Consider the following 20544-nt stretch of genomic DNA (forward strand, 5'->3'; position numbering starts at 1 on the left):
ACTGCCTGTGGAGGCTGGACAATGAGTCACATCCCCAGGAACAGTTAATAGCCACTGTATGCAGGCTAGGAATCAAACCCTTCTAGAAGAGCGGCCAGTACTCAACCAATGGCCCGTCTCTCCCGCCTCTGGCAAATACTATATCTTCACTTATGAGATGTTTGAGTGTTCAGTTTGTATAACAGAGAAAATGACAAAATGGTGGTTCCCTGTTACTAAGATGTAGGGAAAATAGAATTCTTTTATAATGAAAATGTAGTTTCAGTTTGAGAACATGAAGTTGAAGAGATGGTTAATAGGGTTACAACAATTTCATTCTCATAAACAATTTTTGAAATAACACTAATTACAACCAAACAGTTAGCCAAACAGCATATTCATAAAGATTGTTTTTATTAAATTATCTGATGGAGCACCAAAAGAAATGTGTATAGTAGAATCTATTAAATCAGTCCATTGTTTCAGCATATAGTTTTAAACAAGGCAATTATCACTATAATAGATTCCATATGCTTTATGAAACTTGATTAAGATACTCTTTATCACGGTCAAATTTATAAGCAGTAAAATTGGGGTCACTTGTGGTTTTAAGGTACAAATAACTCTTACTGTATTTTATTTATAAATCTGTAATTTGTGTTGCATATATTCACTGTACATGGTACTATATCATATAAAGACATTCCCATACAAGTATATATTACACAGTGAGCATATACATCCTCCCCCCACTCTCCTCTTAGTTTCTGTCCTCTCCTTATGTATTCCTTTTAGTTCCCCTACACAGTTTCATGTGTTAGGTGTATATGATTTAATGTACCTTCATGATATCCAGAAATTGTAAGAGAGAACACGGTATTTGTCTCCTTAAAATTGACTTAATTTGCTTAATATTTTATTTCCAGTTGTATGCATTTCCTGTAAATGACAAGATTTTTCTTTATGGATAAAAGAATCGTATTGTACTTACACACTATGTTTTCATTATCCATTCTTCTGTTCTTCAAAATCAAGGTGCATTCCAACACTTGGCTATCGTGAGTCAGATTGCAGTCAACATTGATCTGTGAGTGTCCTTTGATGACCTTTGGGTCAATGGATGCCCATTAGAGGTATTGCTGGGACATATGGTAGAACTAGTTTTAGTGGGAATTTTGTAGACTTGGTTGGTTGATTGGTTGGGTTTTGTTTGTTTTGATTTTGTTTTTGTTTTTGTTTTTATGGACTTCCACACTGATTTCCATCATGGCCGAACTAATTCCATTTGTTACGTGTTTTCTTCATGACTGTAATTCCGAATGGATGAGATGACATTGTGAAGCATTGTTAATGCATTCCACTTTTCTGATATCTTCTTCTAAGGTTGAACATACTTTCATGTATTCATTGGCCATTTCCATTCCTTCTTCTGACAACCAGGTTGGTTGATTTCTCATTCTGTTCTTTAAATTCTTACATCGTGTAGGTGTTATTCTTTTATCACTTTTATAGGTAGCAACAATTTTTCTCCTATTCTGTAATCTACCTCTTCACTTAATTAACTATATCCTTTTTTGAACAGAAACTAAAATTATTTCCTTTCTGTCAATTGATCAACTGACCACCAATTCTCAATTTCCTTCTTGTCGAAGGATCAATAGATCCTTCTTGTCAATTATTAGCATTAGTCTCTGAACAACTGGAGCTCTTGGAGCTAGAAATATGGTGCAGTGGTTAAGAATATGTACTCTTCTTAAAGAGGACCCACGTTCCCAACCAGCATTCACATCAGGTATCTCCCAAGTATAACTCAACTTCCAGAGGATCCGAAGCCTCTGGTGTCCATAGGTCCTGTACTCATGGACACCTATCCATACACTGATAAACATATATATTTGTTATTAAAAATAAAATAAATCTTAAAAGTCTTTCCTGTGCCTATAATTATTTTCCCTACTTTTTACTCAAGCAATTTCAGTTTCAGGGCTTATATGAAGATCTTTGAAGTTGGTGTTTGCATAGAATGAGAGTTTGCTTTTAACAAAGCCTTGAGATTTGAGATTTTCTGGTTTGTCTAATGTACACACTTGTTACTATAAACGTCCTTCTTAGAACTGACTTCATTGTGTCATGCATTCTGATAGGTTGTGGTTTCTTTTTCATTTGATGGTAAGATTTCTTTTTTTCCATCTTGATTTCCTTTCTGTTCTGTTTATCATTCAGTATTGTGTTGGTCAATCTTCATGAGTTTGGTTGTTTTTCCCTAGCTTCTCTGGCTGGTGATGTCTTGTTTTATTGCCCTGCCGTCAGATAGCGTGCACCACACGTTTATAACTTCTAATTTGGGTTTGGACACTTGTTTTGACAGACGTTAGAACAGTGTTGCCATTTGTTTCTTAGATCCATTTCTTTGAAGTACCTTTTCCAGCCCTTGCACTATAAGATAGCATCTGTCCTTGTCAGTGAAATGCGTTTCTTAGCGACAACAAATCAGTGGATCCTCTTCCCTTATCCAATCTGCTACCTGGTGTCTTTTGATTGGGTTGGGTTTTGTTGTTTGATTTCTTTTCTTTTTTGTTGAGTATTTTCTTATTCTTCACTGCCTAAACTATAGTCCTGGTGTGCTTTATTTCCTGTAGCTTCATGGGTGTATTTACCTGTCTCTTCCATCCACGGATTTCGTAGCTATCCTCCTCTGTGAAACGAGTTCAGTGGTCATGAATTTCTTTAGCTTATTTTTATCATGGAAAGATTTGTCTTTTATAGTTACAACTTAGTTTTGCTGGATGAGTAGTCTTGTGTGGCATTTATCTTTTAGAGCTTAAAATATGCCTTGCTTGGCAAGCCCTCTTGGCTTCAGAAGTAATATTTAAGGTAAGGCGTTGGAGAGATAGCTCAATGGTTAAGAGCATTGACTGTTTTTTTTTTTTTTTTTTTTTTTTTTTTTTTTTTTTTTTTTTTTTTGGTTCTTTTTTTCGGAGCTGGGGACCGAACCCAGGGCCTTGCACTTCCTAGGTAAGCGCTCTACCACTGAGCTAAATCCCCAGCCCCGCATTGACTGTTTCTTAACCAGAGACTTGAATTTGATGTTTGTGATTTTGAGTTAGGGTGTGTCTGGAGGTTTAGGTGTTTATTATTATTATTATTATTATTATTATTATTATTATTTTATTATTATTACTCTTATTCTTTCATTGGGCACGTCTGTAGTATCCCATTAACCCAGGACTTAAATTTGATTCCCTGTCACTGACATTAGGCAGTTGACAGTTGCCTTAACTGTCAACAGACATCTGACATCCTCTGCATTAGTGCATTCAGATGTGCGTGCACAGGCACATGGGCACACACACGCACACACACACACGAATTTAAACTATTTGTTGAGAAATGTGTAACTTTCCTCCTGGGCCTGGCTTTATGTGTTATTTGGCATTTCTCTCTTACAGATTTCAATATACTTTCTTTGTTTTATTTACTTAGTATTTTTGACTACAGTAAATGGGTAAAAATGGAGGTAAGACTGGTTTGTATTGGGTTGACACAAGGAAAGGTAAGAAAGAAAAAGTAATCAAACAGTGGAAACAAGAGACACAGGTCAAGAGGAGACAGTCTTAGCTGAAGGTGGATGGAATGAAAACAGAAAGGGGTGGACTACAGTCAGAAGACAGCCATGTTCAGGAGGTTAAGACATAGAAATCCACAGCTAAGATAGGCCGTGTGCCTTGTGAAAACATCAAAAACCAATATAGAAAAAGGGTTGTAGGAGAAAGACAGACTGGGAACACAAGACTATGAGACAACAGGACAGAGCTGGCCTGCTAAATTGATATGTGTATCAATTAGGGGCTATCAGATAGCTGGGTGGAGACACTGAGTCTGAATGTTGTCTCCTATGCTGGTTGTAGCCTGGAATTTCTCATGTTGCTCCTCAGTCTCACCTATGCTTGCCACACCCCGAGCTGCACTGTGCAAGGTCAAGTCACAGATGCTAGTCCTGTCAGGTGCTCCTTTACAGCAAGGCACAAACACTAGCACACATTCAAGCACACATTCGAGCAGTCCCTCGGGCTGGGATTGCAAATGCTGTTCCCTATGTTGATCCTTTGTGAACTGCTAACCCCTCAGTAAGTAGGTAGCTGATCCATCCTGGATTTGCTCATAGATACTGGTCACACATCTGAGCCACCTCCAGGTGTTGAATGCTGCCCTTGTCCATGCACAGTCTTTTCTGACATTGGATGTGTCACTAGACACTAGCATCTATATTTTCCTTCAGGCTTTGTCTCCAATAAGGTTTCTACCTTTCTAAATCTTAAGGTTTGATTCAAAGTTTTGTCCCTTCAGTCTAGACGCATTCAGCATAGAGACTCCATGGCCCTTGCCCTGAGATTTCTAGACTGTGGATCATTGAAAATCTGTCACCACCTAATTATTCACCAGAAGGTTTTCTTTTAAAATGTTCCGCTCCAATGCCAAGAGGATTTGTTTGTTTATGTTTATTTAATCTCTCTTAGAAGTGCCTGCTACTATAAGCTCAGTGACAGTTTTCTTAGGATCTCCTTCTTATGTGTGGCTAGTCATTCCCTCTAACTAGGACAAGGGAATTCCCCTACCTTGCCAACTCCTCTAGGATGGCTCTGGTTTTTCTTGTTCGGCTCCCCATTCCTGTCACTGTCACCAGCTTTCTCTGGTGTGTGCCCTGGAGTCTAACAGGTTACGTCACTGTCACTGTCACCAGCTTTCTCTGGTGTGTCCCCTGGATTCTTGGATACCATCTTTTGACTTTGTTGTTTATGCAGATATTTTTTTAAATGCACAAAGAAAAAACCACAAAGAACTCTAAAGTAAAATCACCATATAAATATCCAGTTTATTTTCTCAAATATTAAAAAAATTTCCCCAACCAGTCTTCTATTGTAAGTATAAAACTACTTAAATGTTCTTTGCATCTCGGAGCTTAACTCTGCATCATGTGGGCTTACTTCAGTCCTCACTCTTGTGGGTTGTGTATTTGGGCAGTGTGTTACCAACCCCTGTCGATGTCTATAGGTATCTCCAGTGTGTGTGAGTGTTTGCCTTCGTGTTCTTTTGAACTGTATAAGCACCTCAGCACCTAGACTGATGGTAGGGTCAGGACGTTCTTAGGTGTTGTTGAGTTGACTCACCGGGGTTCCTGTCCAGTGGGGTCCCTCTGCAGGACCGCTCCATACCCTCAGCATTTTAACAGGTGTGTTGTTAGCTCTGAGAGCATGCTGTTGCTGGTACAGGAATCCCCACTGGGCTTTGGAAACAGCAAACATGGCACTTGTTCTTTGTATCAGAATCTGCCTTCCTGGAATTGGGATGCATCTCAAATAAAATCTGCTCTAGTGAGTGCAAAGAATGCTCCTACATTTCTTTGACCTGTTCACTTTGTTATTTTTGTCTTTATGAACTAAGACTTTAAAGAAGCCAAGTGCTAACTGTAGTGAGTAAAACAGATGCAGTAATATGAAAATCTAAATAATGTCTCCTCCCTGTTCAGTCCTGCCCTCGAGAGCTACCAGTCGGGCTGATATATGGGTTCCCTCTAGCAGTGGCCTCTGTGCCCAAACAAACCTAATCAGATTTGGAGTCTGTGATTCGTTGTGTCTCAGTCAGCTCTTCATTTGGCTTCTTGAAAAAAAAATATGTAATGGTTCTTGTGGTCTCAGAAATAACTGGTAAACTCATTGTGTTTAACGATTACATTGCGTGCGCCTTGTGAGGTGATGTAGTTAGGGTGCTGGCACACGGTATGCATGGCATTATTGCCAACAGTGCTGCAGTTGCTGGTGTATTGATGCCCCTCCACAGGCTAGGGACTGAGAAGTGGGTCGCAGGATCAGAAGAAATGTGAGCCTGGTTGTTCTGTTCTGTTTTAATAGTCAGTATCTGACTGTTAAACTATTGATTTCCTGAAGATTTTTACAAACCTCACTCAAAAGCTTGTGCAGGTGCCTGGCTCCCTGGCTCCTCTTCCACCCTGGATGGAACCACACTTTAAACTGTTTGCCAGTGTCATGAAAAATGGTATCTCAATGTTACTTTATTTCTCCTTATTAATGAATTTGAGCAGTTTTCCCAATATTTAATTAGCATGTACATTTATTCGAGGTCACCTGCCTGCTGTACCCTGTCCTTTGTCTTCTCTTGTTCACTGACCCTGTCTCTCTTCTGCTTCTCTCTCTTTACCTTGGATTTCTTTTGTGGGACTGGATGTGGTGCCGCAGGTCATAACCTACAGTGCTGGACCAGTGCTCCCCACCAACCGCATCTCTAACCCTTATTTGACTCTCGGTGTGATTTCCTAACTGTAGACCTGTTTTTGAAGAGGTCTGTCTTTTCCCTTATGGTTTTGAGATTTTAATTTTTTTATTTTAAGGTTTTAAAAATGTTCTAGGTCATCTTTTTATGATTCTGCTTTCCTTGCAGATACTTGCCAATCTCCTACCATGTATCTGTGTGTATGGAACCTGGCAATGAAGTGGCCTGTATTCTCTGTGTACTCCTAGTCTTTTTCCTACTGTGTAGTTGAGCCTGTGTCATTAGGAAGCTCCTGTGTATACCCGGCATCCGCGCCTTATTTCTCAGTAAGTTCTAAGACTTTATTTGATTTGGGAAGAAGGCTTTGAAATAATAACGTTAATTACAGTTCTAAATATAACCTTAAGGAGTAGAAAATGAAAGCAGCTCCGATTTTCAGCTTTCTGTAATGGAAAGAGCACGGACATTGAGTTCACACTCCACTCCTCACACCGCAACCCTATAGCCTTTCCCAGTTGCTTAGTGCGCCTCCTCTGCCCCACAGCTGTGTGACCCAAAGCTGGCTTGTGTTCTTAAGAACTTGAGAAAACTGAGAGCCAAAGAGATGGCCCATCAGACACCATGAGTTCAATCCCTGGAACTGATGTATACAAATTCACATGAGGTAGTGTGTGTTTGTAGTCCTAGTATCCTGTGGCAATATGGGAGGTGGAGACAGGAGCATCAGCCAGAGTGATCAAGGAATACCTCATCACGGTGGAAGTAGAGAACCAACATTCACAAACCGTCTTTGATCCCAACATGTGATATAACATGCACACATAACCCACAGTCAGCGCCTGGTCAGTAGCATCCTGCGTTATTAGTGTTGTGTTTAACAAAAAGATTTATGACTGCAGATTACATCCAGGCCAAAGATAAGCAAATAAATCTCTTCATAAATAATCATACAATATGAAAAGAGTATCCAGTATACTAATTTTGAAATTCAGACAAATAAATTAGTCTGAAAAATTAACATATCATCTTTCAAATTTGCTACTTGTAAGAAGTTTTTCTTCCTTTCTTTCCTTCTTTCTTCCTTTCTTTCTTTCTTTCTTTCTTTCTTTCTTTCTTTCTTTCTTTCTTTTGTTTTTCTCTATTGCTAGCCATGTAGACCTAACATACCTGGAAAAAACAAATGTTTATTTGTGGGACAGCATTGCAGGGGACCAACCTCCAGAGTTAGGGAATGTTCTGTCATTGAGGTCTAGCCCCTGTTCAACTACTTAATCAAGTAAATAGGGAACATACAATCTGTAAGGGCCATGAAAAATTGAGTTAAAATGTCTTTTTAATGTAGCTAGTCAGCAACAAGGAGTGAGTTGTAACAAGGAATTTTAATATAAATGTATGCAGTAAATTAATACAGCAGCTGTTTTTCATTATTCTAGCTAGTTCCCCAATAATGACACAGAGGAACCAAGATTTATTTGCAACTTAAAAGCACAATAACTAGGCTTTATAATTCTATCCTAATCCTCTGATCTAATCCGGCTATCTCCCAGCCAAGACCCCCGAGATACTTGCATTTTTGTATTGGTCTGGTTCTATGGGCTTCAGGTGTGTTCTCCCATGGTGTGTGTCTCTCCACACCCCTTCCTCCTAGCAAATCCTCCTGCTCCTCCTCCTCTTCCTCTTCTTCCTCCTCCTTCTCCTCCCCTTCTTCCTCCTCTTCTTCCTTTTCCTCCTTCTCTTTCTCTCCCCCCATACTGCCTCTCCCCCTCCACTCCACTCCCCTTCCTTGTCCTCCCACGTCTGGCAGAAGTCCCACCCTATTCTCTATTCTACTTATTGGCTTTTCCAACTTTTATTGACAAGGCAGAGAAATTTGCACAAACTTGAGACAGGAGATTCTTAACATAAGCATTACAATGCTTTGTCTGAATTGAAGCCAGATAATGGGACAAAGAAATCAGCATTTGAATAATTGAAGGGTAAACTTTAAACAATGTACAATAACATTATACCTATAGTAAGTGTCAGAAGACACTTTAGAAAAAAGGCAGAGTGATATCAAGGCTGAAGTGGGCATCATTCTGCCTGTAGCTACATTGTGCTTGAACTTAAGTCAGTTCAGATATGACCTGACTCTCTCCTGTCACTCCATGTCCTTGAAGGGTAACTGACGTTATAGCTATGGGTAGAACATTGGCCTTTCTTAGTCATGTTTCTGAAGAAGCCAAGGTAAGTTTTAAAAGTTTAGAAGTGAATGATACTGTTAATGAAGTTACTTATATAAAATGAAATATTTACAAGACTATGACCCCCCACCTGAAAATCACTTCTTTTAGATTGAGCTCAGTAACAAGCCTTTACTTTAACTGACTAGAGCAGAGCTAACACACATAAACACACACACACACACACACCCCATAGAAACACATACAAAAGCAACTATAGCATGGTCATAAGACAACAGACCTAAGATAGATGCTTTTTTTTCTCTCCTATTAATTTTCATTGTTGATAACCATTAAAAAAAAAACTAGCCTCATATTTTATGGTACTATTGTTAGATTTTTATAAAGAAAGGTTAAATTCAGTCTGTTTTCTCCTATTTTTCACTGTACATATTCTACATAGAGAAAATAGAAGATCATGAATTTAATCTTCATAGTTTTCCATTTCAACAAATAATGATCCATGTGCATTATTATCATGTACTGCCTGATCAGTTTAGCCCAGATAACCATATTACATGAGAGGACATGTATCATACATCTTTGTAGTTTATTGGTTTTGGAGGCAAGGTCTCACCATATAACTCTGGCTGGCCTGGAACTCACTATGTTACCAGGCTGGTCTCAAACTCATACATCCCAGAATTAAAGGTGTACACCACAATATCTGGTACATTATGTATCTTAACAATTCTCAAATACATATGCAGTAGGAAATCAGTGGAGGTTGCTGTTCTTATTACTGTTCTTTACACTTTCTTAATGTGAGATTCAAAGAAATATCTAAACAATGGAAGATATTACATTTTAAAGAAAAGAACAGTATGCTTTAGACATCAGTTCTACCAAATCACTACTATATTGGAAGATAATGAAATCGGTTGTCAGGTTACCCTGGCTCCGAGTACTCCCTGTCCTCCTGTTTGACTCCTCAGTGTTTATTTAATGACAGGACTCTCCAAATATAAAGAATCTTAACCATTCTGGGAAAACCTCAAGTAGTACAAGATTTAAATAGAATTATTGATTCTTTTATATACACACAGACACTTTTATATAGCTTTTTCTCTCCTCCCCCTCCTTTTAGAGGGAAAGCTAAATGAATATGAGAAGGCATTGCTTGACAATATCCCTAGGCTGTTAAGCCAGGTTTCAGTAGTGATTTGCAAAGGATATGGAACTAACCTGAGAGAGGAGGGGACTGGATAGTTTAAAGACAGATAAATATAATAGGCAGATGAGGGGACAGTGAACAGCACCTCTGAAACTGGGGACAATGCCCAGCACCTCTTAAACTCTGCACTCAATATCAAGTCCACAAAACCTCATCTCTGTGAGATTCCTGACAGCTAATTTATTAGGAGGTGATGAAATGTTGGCAACTAAGGTCCATCCCTACTTCTGCCTGTTTCTCTGTGACTTCAGTTAAAACAGGACACAATTTTATATACTTTTCATCCAGCTTACTTTTGTTGCCTTTTTAAAGAGATGAATTTTAGATGCTTTAAAGACCTCAAAAAGGATCATCCATAAGATATTATCCAGGCCTTTATATAAAGTATCTACAAATAAATAAATTAGAGAAAATTTTCCATCAATTTACTATGTTTATTACACAAAATGATGAATGAAATGTTGAGTTCACTCTTGAATTAGTGAATTGAACAGATGTCATGGCCAGGACTGTGCTGTGAGATGGAGAGAGGACAGTAGGCGTTCACAAGACTGTCATGTTTCCAGAGTGTGGGACAAATAATGAAGAGTCTTGAGTTACAAGCATAGGAGATCATGAAAGGTGTCATGTAGGTGCCTACATGATATCTGTTAATATCCTGGGGCACACTGGTGGCTTTTACTTGAGAAAGACAATGTTAGCTTTTCAATTCTTTTGATTTATTTCCTTTTACCAAAGGGAACTAGTTAGTAGACGGGGGATAGGAATTACGTGCCTATTAATTAGTTATATTTCTGTAATTAATTATGTACTATTTGAGGGACTACTACATAGACATTAAAATGTGATTGACATTTTGGACACTGGATCACCTCTGTTGAGACTGAAAATCCGAGGACTGTTCGTAAGTGTGGATGACTTGGTTTTAGTGCCACATAAAGTAGAAAATAATATTTAGACTCATTGCAATGAACATTTCCAAATAATGCTGTTTGGACAAATGGGTATACTGTGTGATAGGCACCATGACTTCCATAATAAGATGGTATTTTATTATTTTTATTTTTGTTTTTTAAGGGGGTTGTAAGGATGGCAAGTGTGTATGAGTGGTATTGAGGTACATGATAATAATATTCATAAAGAATCAATAAAAGGTTTTATTTTGTTTTTTTAAAAGAAAATTATATTTTCCAGGATTTCTCAGTGGTTTTTGCTGGGGCAGTACTTGAGATCAAGCCAGGGGCCTTCTGCCAGATGGTGATCAGTATCGTGATTTAAAGACTGTTCTCAGTGCCTACCGCAAGACCGACAGATAGAGCAGTTCTCTAACTCACTCATCTTTTGAATACAGAAAAGATGGGATACCTTCATGTAATATGTCATCAGAACAAGACATCTTGCCTGTGCCTTGAGTCTTACAAGTTAATTAGGACCCAGGTTGTAGTGTTCAGAGCCTGAGGTGGTACTGGATCCTTAAAAGCACACAGTATATTATACACCATTAGCGAGAAGCTAGCATAGCTCACAGGAGAAGGAAACAGACCGAGAAACCCTGGGGTCGCGCGGTGCTGTGCCTTCAGACGAGAACAATTTCAGTACTAAATGAGGAGAAAAATTAAGTTAAAAATGAGAGAGGAGCAGGATCTTCAAGGAGGCCAGAGAGCCTGGAATGGGGCAGCCCTGAACAGGAGGGGAGCCCTGGACAGGAGGGGAGCCCTGGACAGGAGGGCCACTTTCTCCACCAAGCCTGCAAGAAATCTGGTAGTGAAACCAGGAAAGCAGGGATTTCATTGGTTGCTGAACAGTAGGACCTGCTGCTCTTTCTTCTCCATCAGTCCCACTGTCATAGTAACCATTGCAGCTTCTCCTGTGGTCAAGAGGCAGACAGCTATAAGCACATGGCGGTGAAGCAGACGAGCAGATGAGGGCGGAATGGCTCTTGCCTCAAAGCACACTGAACCTTGACACCCAAATGGCGAATGAATGTCCTTTCCCAGTAGGGAGAAGAAAGAGAGATTGTAGAGGGAGTACTGTTTGCAGGTCTGCTGACTGGACAGTTATATAACATGCTGATGGTGAGGAATACTATGAACACTTTATGCTAATAAGTAGAGCCTGTAAAGAGCCAAGAGAGCACCCTCCCATCTGGAAGACACCTCAGGGGTGGGTGTGGAGGAGTGCATAGTCTGTACAAGAGAGAGTTGTAGGCAAAAGAAGTATTTTTAGGAAAGAACTACATTGCAGTTAAAGCCTGGTGAGTATTCTTAGTAACCCAGAGGTGGGGAATATTCTGAACAGCTTGTAAAGGTTTGTGAAGCAGAATAAGATTGCCTTCCATGGGGCACAGTCGGGAAGGGTCAGGAGATGCAGCACTGTGGCCGTCAGAGAGGATTTAATGAGGGTGAGAGGGTAGACACCCACAGGAGGGAAGTGTGCCCTGATTTTCAGACCAACACTGGAGACTTTGAAGCAGGAAACCAGAGTGCAGCTATTTCTGCCTGTCAGAGGAGATGGGAGTGGAGGTGTGTAGTACTGAACACTTCAGGAAACCAGGGGAAGGCATAGGAACTTAGAGAGATGCACGGAATCAATCCCTAGTGTTTCTGCCTCAAAGAAACAAGGAAATCTTTTTCAGGAGGAAAAGAGAGAACTCAGACCCGAGTTTAGGCAAAGGTATAAACCTAAGGAGGAAGGGAAACAGCAGGGAAGAGATTTCAAGCTACATGAACTTTCAAGAACAGATGGATATATTTTTAAAAATGGGGGAAAAAAAAACTAGGAATCTCAGAAATAGAAAATATTTTCTTTGGGACAAACCCAGTGTATGAACTAAAACCTAAGAAAGGCACTGATGATTTAATACTAAGGAGTTCTTCATGGCTATGTCTCAGAAAAATAAAGAGAAAACATGGGGGATAGGAAAAAGTAACCATAGTGTATGCCCAACATGTGAACCTTTTTTTCACCTGAATGGAGCAAACAGACTGAATATAGCCTTTACTCCGCATTGCTGAGCCGAGCCAAGAAGGAAGGGTGGATCTCAGAAGTCAAAACTGACATGAGGTGTCCTCACCTGAGCAGCAGAGCCAGGATTCCCCTCGAGTGGGGGCAGAGGCTTGAGTATGAGATATCCCTACACGCTGTTGCACTGAGGGCTTGGTTCCCCTCATGGATGCTGTTTTGGGAGGTTCTGGAAGCTTGAAATGGAGCCTAACACGAGGAAGTAGGATCATTGCTATCCTTGGGAGTACTCCACCCCTGACCCCTCTGCTGTCTTTTTCTCTGCTTCTGGCTGCCATGAAGGAACTGTTGTGTTCTGCCGGGGCCCCTCCTGCTATGATGGTCCAACTGACGTCTGAAGCCCTGAGCTCATCATTGTCTGCTGTCTGCATTTGAGGGCTACTCAGTGTGGAGGGTTCTGGTCTAAGGCTAGAGCTCTGCAGAATTCCAATGTTACCACATGTCAACAAGATGCCTGTTTCCCATAGAAGACAGACCTGTGTGGCAACTGTAAGGAGAAATTTTTCCCCCAAAAGTTTGATGTGTGAGAAATTAAAAACCTAAATGACCAGTAAACCTAGGAAGAATATGTTGGTTATATCGGAATACAAACTAAAGTACAGTAAACCTAGGAAGAATATGTTGGTTATATCAGAATACAGACTAAAGCATAGGCAAGGCAGGCTCCCACAAAGGAACGGGGAGACCTAGCCCAATGTAGTGGACATTGGTACCCACCTGTACTGCCAGCTGAGAGAAGTCCGGCCGCTCTGAAAGGTAATCCAACAGTCATTGTGAAATAAAATTGATGATGTATATACATCTTTAAAATTTCCCATCTGTATCTGCTCTGGAGAAGTCTGGCTTGTATACACCAGATTTAATCAAGAATGTTTGTTTTACGGAATTCTTATAATTGTATAAGCAATTAGAGACAACTCATGATTCCATCATGGTGAGAACATAGATAAGTGTGTTATTACCATAAAATGGGATATTATTGATCAATGAAAATTAATGAGCCAAGAGCTATCCATACTGATACTGATAACTCAGAATCTTACTACACTGAATGTAATCTGTAAACAAACTCTATAGTGTGCTATTTACATATGTGTAAATATAAAGAAGTAATAACAATATCCATGAGAATAATATACATCAGACCCGAGGTACTGATGTTTTCTACAAAGGGATGAGAGGGACAAGTGGGACCCAGAAAGAAACCAGGGACTATTGGTCAATGTGTAAAAGGAACCAGCACAAGACCAGCCAAGGTGGGGCTAAGGAGAGCTTTCTGTGCAGAGATATATCAGTGCCTGTGCAGAGGCAAGGGACAGCGGGATTGGCAGGAAGGGTACCAACCTCAGTGCAGAGCGACAAAGCCTTAGCCAAGCCCAGCCTTTCCTGGGCCCCCTCTGTCAGCAGCTAGGAGAGGCCTAGCCAAAGGGTGTGCCTGTGAACAAGGGGGTTGGGTCTTGGTATCTTGGTAGCTCCTAGATGAGCTAGGGCAGTGAACCCTTCTGCTGTACTGGGCAGGCCTAGCCACCATATGTTTTGGAAACACGGCATAGTTTGTATTGTCCTGATGCTCCCTCTCCCCTGTCCTTGTCAAGTATTTGTGACTGAAATGAAGTTCACATGAAGAGCCTTGCAGTGTCACACAGATCACCTTCAGAGCATATTGGTACCTTCACTTCTTCATAAGGTTGTGCCTTTATTTGCTGGACTCTGAGGATAGTCACGTGCTATCACCAGAAGTTCTTTTCATTTCTGAGTATTTAGAAGGCATTAGATGTGGTTTTATATGACTATATAATGCCTTCCGCATCAGTCAGAGAAAGCAATAGGAACAGAATTATCAGATGCTTATAACCTGCTCACCCATCTGGGACGAGTCACATATAGTGCTAGACTTCTGTTCTATAGAAATAGTATTTGTCCTCAAATAAAGCAAACATATACTTCACCTGAACATGCACAGAGTTATAGGGTAACAGTCGCATGCAGAGCCGTGCCTTCCAGCTTCCTGATCCTCTGCCTTTGGCAGTGATGAAGTCCTGCTAATGAGAAGTGTGCACACAGAAGAAGGGTGGTTTTGATAAATTGGTGAGTGGTGTTCAACTGTATGGACTCTGGGAGTGGTAGAGATATGATATAGACTTTGTTCTTTAAGATGTTAGAGGAATTGCCCAACTTTAACGTTGGCTCCATGGAGTTCCAGCATGGATCCGTTGGCCCTCTGGGCTCTCCACACCCTCGGTGGTGCTTCAGCGTTCCTAGCAACACCCAGACTGCTACCCCTAATTAAGCAGAAAAGGAGTTCATTTAGTGCGTGTTAGTGATGTTTCTCACTTGTTACAAAAGTTCGGAGAATGAAGCTTGAGTCCTAGCTTCCACAGCAGTTTATAAACTTGCCCTGAAACTTGGTCAGATAAAGTGTTGTGCAGCCCCAGGGCTTAGCACACAGCGTACTTGGCGGTGGTTTCTATGTGAAGAGCATGACCTTGAGACCTGGCTGAGGAAGCCCTGCAAGGAGGCAGGGGTGAGGGAGAGAAACAGCCTCCTGTTTCCTGGCACCGGCCTGCAGGTGAGCATGTGAGGCACTGTCTGGCCTGGCACAGTCACCCACCTCTGGCTATAAATATAAAGTTATGAGAAGCCTATGTCTTGTCCCTAACTCCAAGTAGAAATGTCTTGTACAGTTCCTTGCTTCAGAGGTCATAGAAGATGCCACAAACACAATTTAGACATCTACCATGATAGGATTTTTTTCTATTAAAAAAAAATCTTTTTCTTCATGGCTGTGTTCTTATTTGAAATCTTGCTCTAGTGTGGTAACTTGGATGGACCTAAATGGAAAAGCATGGCAGCCCTCAATCCCTGTTTGTCATTGAGAACAGGGTATAGAAACAATGCTACGGATGTGTGGGAATCTAGGAATAGTCTCTCCCTGACTAGCTTGATACAAGCATCCAGTGTGGGGCGTGGGGAGAGCTAACAAACAGCAGAGTAAAAAATATGAAAAACAGACATTTGTCACCAAAACAGAAATCCCCAAACAGTGAGGTGGGCGTGATGGTCATCCTTCAGGTTATCTCAGCCTGGTACAGCAGAGTGTGCACTGGTCCTCACCGCCACATGACCCTGGCATAGTCTGTCCAGCACTGTTGACCAGGCGCTGTTCCTGTACACCTTGTCCGCTGAGCCTGACCATCAAGGTCTCTGGAAAGGGATCTGAGTATGGGAAAGTGATGGGCAGGTGAGGATCCTTTCTATAAACTGTTCTGATCGTTTCCTTTCCCGTGCAGAATCTATTTCTTTTACTGGGTCCTATCTGTTGATACTTGTGGTTAGTTCTCATGCTGTGGGTGTTCAAATTTAAAAAGTTATTGCCAAGTTTCAGTGTTTCATGTCTTAAATTTGGGTCTTTGATCCTGTTGGATGGCTAGTTGTATAAGATGGGAAACGTAAGACTCTACTAGCCTTCATTCTTCTGCAGGGGAAAACCCAATTTTACCAGTACTATTTGCTGGATAGGCTATCCCGACCCCCACCCCATCCTCCCAGTTTTGTTTTTTGTTCTTTGTTTTTGTTTTTGTTTTTTTTTGTTTTGTTTTGTTTTGTTGTTTCGTTTTGGGTTTTATTGTGTTTGGTTGGTTGGTTGGTTTTTTGTGGGGTTTTTTTTGTTTTGTTTTTTGGCTCCTACCTCAAAGATTATGTGGACTTAGCTTTGCTATTTCTAGTCCTTTGTTCTATTCTGTTCATCAGCCCATCATCCACTTTATGGCAGTACCAGACCATCTCCATCACGGTAGCTCTGGAGCATAGTGTGAGGTGGGCATTGTGGTGGCTCCAGCGTTGTTCTTTCTTAGGACTGCTGTTTGTGTCTTTTGTGGTTCCATATGAATTCTTGTATTATTTTTTCCTAAACCATTGAAACATGACATGGAAAATTTGGTGGTATTGCAATAGTTCCATATATTAATTTTGGTAGCATAGATATCCTCATAAAATCTTTCCATCTTGAAACATGATGTTTTCTTGTCTAGTATCTTCTGTGATTTTGTTTTTTGTTATCTTAGGATTTTCATTATAGAGGTTTTTCATTTCTCTGTTTAGATCTATATTTTCACATAATTAATTTTAACTGATTGTAATGATACTTGCTTTTACTCTCAGGACTTGAGAGGTTGAGGCAAAAGAAAGATGTGTAGAAGTTCCAGGCTACCCTGTAACCAGTAAACTCCAGGCCAGGCAAAGCTACATAGCAAGATAGACCCTGTCTCCTGCTGCCCCTCCTTCAAAAAACAAAACAAAACAAAACAAAACAAAAAAACCTTTAATTTAGGGGCTAGTATAACAGCAAAGAAACCAATGAGCAGAGTTGACAGGTAGCCAACAGAATGGGAAAGAAGCTTTCCTAGCTACAAGTCAGTTAAGGGGTTAGTTACTACCCAGATTTTACAAAGAACTTTAGAAATTAAAAACCAAGAAAATGAAGTGCCCAGTCATGAAATGGGCAAATGAGCTGGAGGGACAGTTCTAAATTACAGATGTGCTGTGGCTATCTTTAACTGTATTCAGCATCCCTAACCATCAGGGAAATGCAAAGGAAAACCCCATCAGAGTGGCTATCATCAACAAATCTGACTGCAAAAGTTTGAGAGAATGTTAAAAAATAGAAACCCTATCAAATGTTGGTGGCTGTGCAAATTAATACAGCCATTGTGGAAATCAGTCTGGAGATTTCTCAAAAGAAAAAAAAAAAACAAACCAAAAGCTAAAAATAGAACAGCTGGGTGTATCTAGAGAGCTCCATATTCCACAAACTAGATATCTGTACCCCATTGTTCATTGCTCTTTTATTGACAGTATCAAAGGATTAGAATCAACCTAATTGTCCATCAACAGGTGAATGGACAATGAAAATTTTATATAAATATGTATTACTCTGCTATAAAAATGAAAACTTTGCAGGAGAATAAAATTAAAAAATTGCAGGAAAATGGGTGAATGATTATAATATGTACAATTGTAAAAAGAAAAAGCAGCATGTTCGCTCATGCAGAATATGGACAATAGTGTATGAATATTTAAATAATACATGTGCATACAATAAATATGAGAGGATGCAGAAGGGCGGAAAGCAGCTAATAGATGCAAGTTATGAAAGATTATAAAAGATAATTGTTTTTCTAGTTCTAATTCTGTCATATTTTTTTGGTATTTAGTATTGAAAGTATAAATTTGATTGTGAAGCTCTAGTTTCCATTCCAACTACATAGAAATTCATTGATTGTATTTAGACTTTAGATCTGGTAACTTTGGTGTGTAATCTTTTTATTTATTTTCAAGTTTTCATAATAATGTTTATAAAAATTAAAAGTACAAATAACTATCCTAAGAATAGTCCATGAATTTATAAAGTCAATGCTGTCAAGTGATTAGTGCAGTCAGTCAGCAGACTTAAGTAAATTTTATGACAAATATCAACATAGTCATAACTATTCCTTTAGTGTTCAAGTCCCTGCTATTTTGGACCAGCAGTCATTGCCAGATTAAACTACTTACAGCTGGATAGGCATGTAGGCAGATATTATGGTGCATAGGACCACGATGTCCTTTTGCAGATGTTGATTCTAACTTAAAGCTTTAACAAGTGATGTGTCTGGCTTAATCTTTTGGTGTTTTATAGAACAATGTGCTCTCTGTTTATTAAGACCTACCAACCTAGCAATAAGAGAGCACAAGTACAGTATACATATGTAATAATCAAATTGGTTTGCATTTCTGATGGAACATAAAGATTATTTCTCGAGAGAGCTTTTCCCACTTCTTAGAACGAGTTCTGAGTCCGTGACACAGCTATTGTTTTTATTTGTTTGTAACAGTCTGCAAAGTAGCAACATAAATACATTGTAAGTAGAACAAACTTTTTGGTTATAGTAAGGATAAACACAGCCAGACACTTACCATAAGTTTGAATATTTCCTCAGTGCAGTGACCTGCATCAGACATGGTGCCATGATTCCATCATGTCCTGGCATGCCGTCCAGGAGATAGAAAAATCAGCCATTGAGGAAGGAGGCAGAGCTCAGGATGGTTGGTTCTCACATAAACATCTGCAAGGTACTATTTAGAACCCTCAGGAGAATTAAAGACAAGAGGGCGCTTAAGCCTCTGCATGTTTTCAGTTCCAAATATGATCTGATAGTCAAGCATTCTCAACCCAGGCCCCCACATGTCCGCAGACGACTGTTCATACCCAGCACCCACACCGCACAACGCCTTGCTGTGGCTTTATGTGATGGGCATGTGCCTGTGCTACCTGTGACAGAAATTAACTCTGATCTGCCTGAGCAGCCAACCTGGTCGCCTTATATGCCTTTTATTTCCTTGACTCACAGGAGCTTCAGTTTCAACGACTCACCCGAGAACTGGAAGTGGAAAGGCAGATTGTTGCCAGTCAGCTAGAAAGATGTAGGCTTGGAGCAGAATCGCCCAGCATCGCCAGCACCAGGTACAGGGCCAGCGGCTCTATCTTCATGCACCCGAATTATGTGTCAGAGTAAGTGAGCGGGGCTCCGGCGGCTGGTCCTGTAGCATGCCGTTCCTGTGAACTTCCATTCTGAATTTGAGACCGAAATGTGTATTTACTCGCCTTGTGAGAAGCTGCTGACGGCATTGATTGTCCTTCAGTCCTGTGCTGAAGTGTTTGTCACAGCATTGGTAAGCCTTCTGAAATGCCGGACCTTGCATGCATACCACTGAGGGACCCATCACAGTTAATGGCTATCTGTTTCATAAAGCAAGTCAGCTGGTGCTTAGGCAACATGGGGCAGACGTTTCAAACTAAGAAATATTTCTAAGTGGTATGGTTTAGTTGGCCTTTAGAAATACCTTCAATTTACTTTCAGTTTTTGTAAAATCTATGAAACTGCTATATGCATCAATTACTCTGTGAAATAATCCAAAGTGTTCAAATATGGTAAGTACAGACGGAGGTAGTCGAATATAGTAGTTACAAAATGAGCATTTAATTGGAGAAACCCATTTAATAACAATTTTTTACTTTATTTAAGTGGCCTCTTCTACTATTTAAGATCACTGTTGTATAAATTATTACCATACACTCCCTGTGTTCAATCACTGTTTACCTGTACATCTACTTGAAAATTACATGTTGCTACAAGCAGACATTATTTTTATCATTCACATTTTTAAGCTTGGTTACGTGACCCACACACTGCACCCAGTCTCATCAGTTATTTCTAACTACTGGATTATTGTCCCCAGTGTCTTCCTTAGCTCACTGGAGATATGTCTTTAGCTGAATAAGATGCTTCTCATTTCTAGTTAGTGCTGGGTATGGTTTTAAACTCGAAGGCTTGGTTGACATGCATGTTTCAGCCGCAGGCATGTATGCTGACAGGAGTGTGCATTCGGGAGTTTAAGACATAAGGCCCATAAATGAAGCTAGCGGGACTGCTTAAAGGTGCGGTAGTGGGTAGTCATAGCCTTTGAACATCTGGGAATCTGTTTTTCCTTTTTGAAAGTTTATGTCTTTATTTTGTGTGTGTTAGCTGTGTGAGTGCTCATGCCATGGTGCACACATGCAGGTCAGGACAATCTGCAGGAGATGGCTCTTCCCTTCTGCCGTGTGTGCCCCAGGGCTCACGGTCAGGTCATCGGGCATGAGGATGGGAATCTTTACCCTCAGAGCCATCTTGTTGGCCTAGACTCTCTTTTATACTAATAAAATACATACACACAAGCAAGGGATAATATAAATGTTGAATTATGCCTTTTGGTAACCAGTGAAATAATTTACCAAAGAAAGGAACATTAAAAAAGAAGAAAATTGTAATTTTACTCAGT

At 40.1% G+C, this 20544-nt stretch overlaps 1 protein-coding gene across 37 annotated transcripts in view; it reads left to right on the forward strand.

The window, feature by feature from the left end:
• The window catches only part of Pkp4 (plakophilin 4), a 203592-nt gene that overhangs the window by 97485 nt on the left and 85563 nt on the right, over nt 1-20544 (forward strand). For 23 of the 37 annotated variants that reach the window (NM_001427440.1, XM_039106309.2, XM_063283256.1 and 20 more), the window contains one exon: nt 19074-19186. The exons of 2 other annotated variants lie outside the window; for them this stretch is intronic. In NM_001427440.1, coding sequence (NP_001414369.1) covers nt 19074-19186 — 113 coding nt within the window. Of the gene's footprint in view, nt 1-19073; nt 19235-19279; nt 19396-20544 lie in introns of those variants that run through there. 12 more of the 37 variants (XM_039106305.2, XM_039106316.2, XM_039106310.2 and 9 more) reach the window with 2 other exon arrangements.

This window comes from Rattus norvegicus, chromosome 3 (genome assembly GCF_036323735.1).
Source record: "Rattus norvegicus strain BN/NHsdMcwi chromosome 3, GRCr8, whole genome shotgun sequence".
In the NCBI taxonomy this organism is placed as follows: domain Eukaryota; kingdom Metazoa; phylum Chordata; class Mammalia; order Rodentia; family Muridae; genus Rattus; species Rattus norvegicus.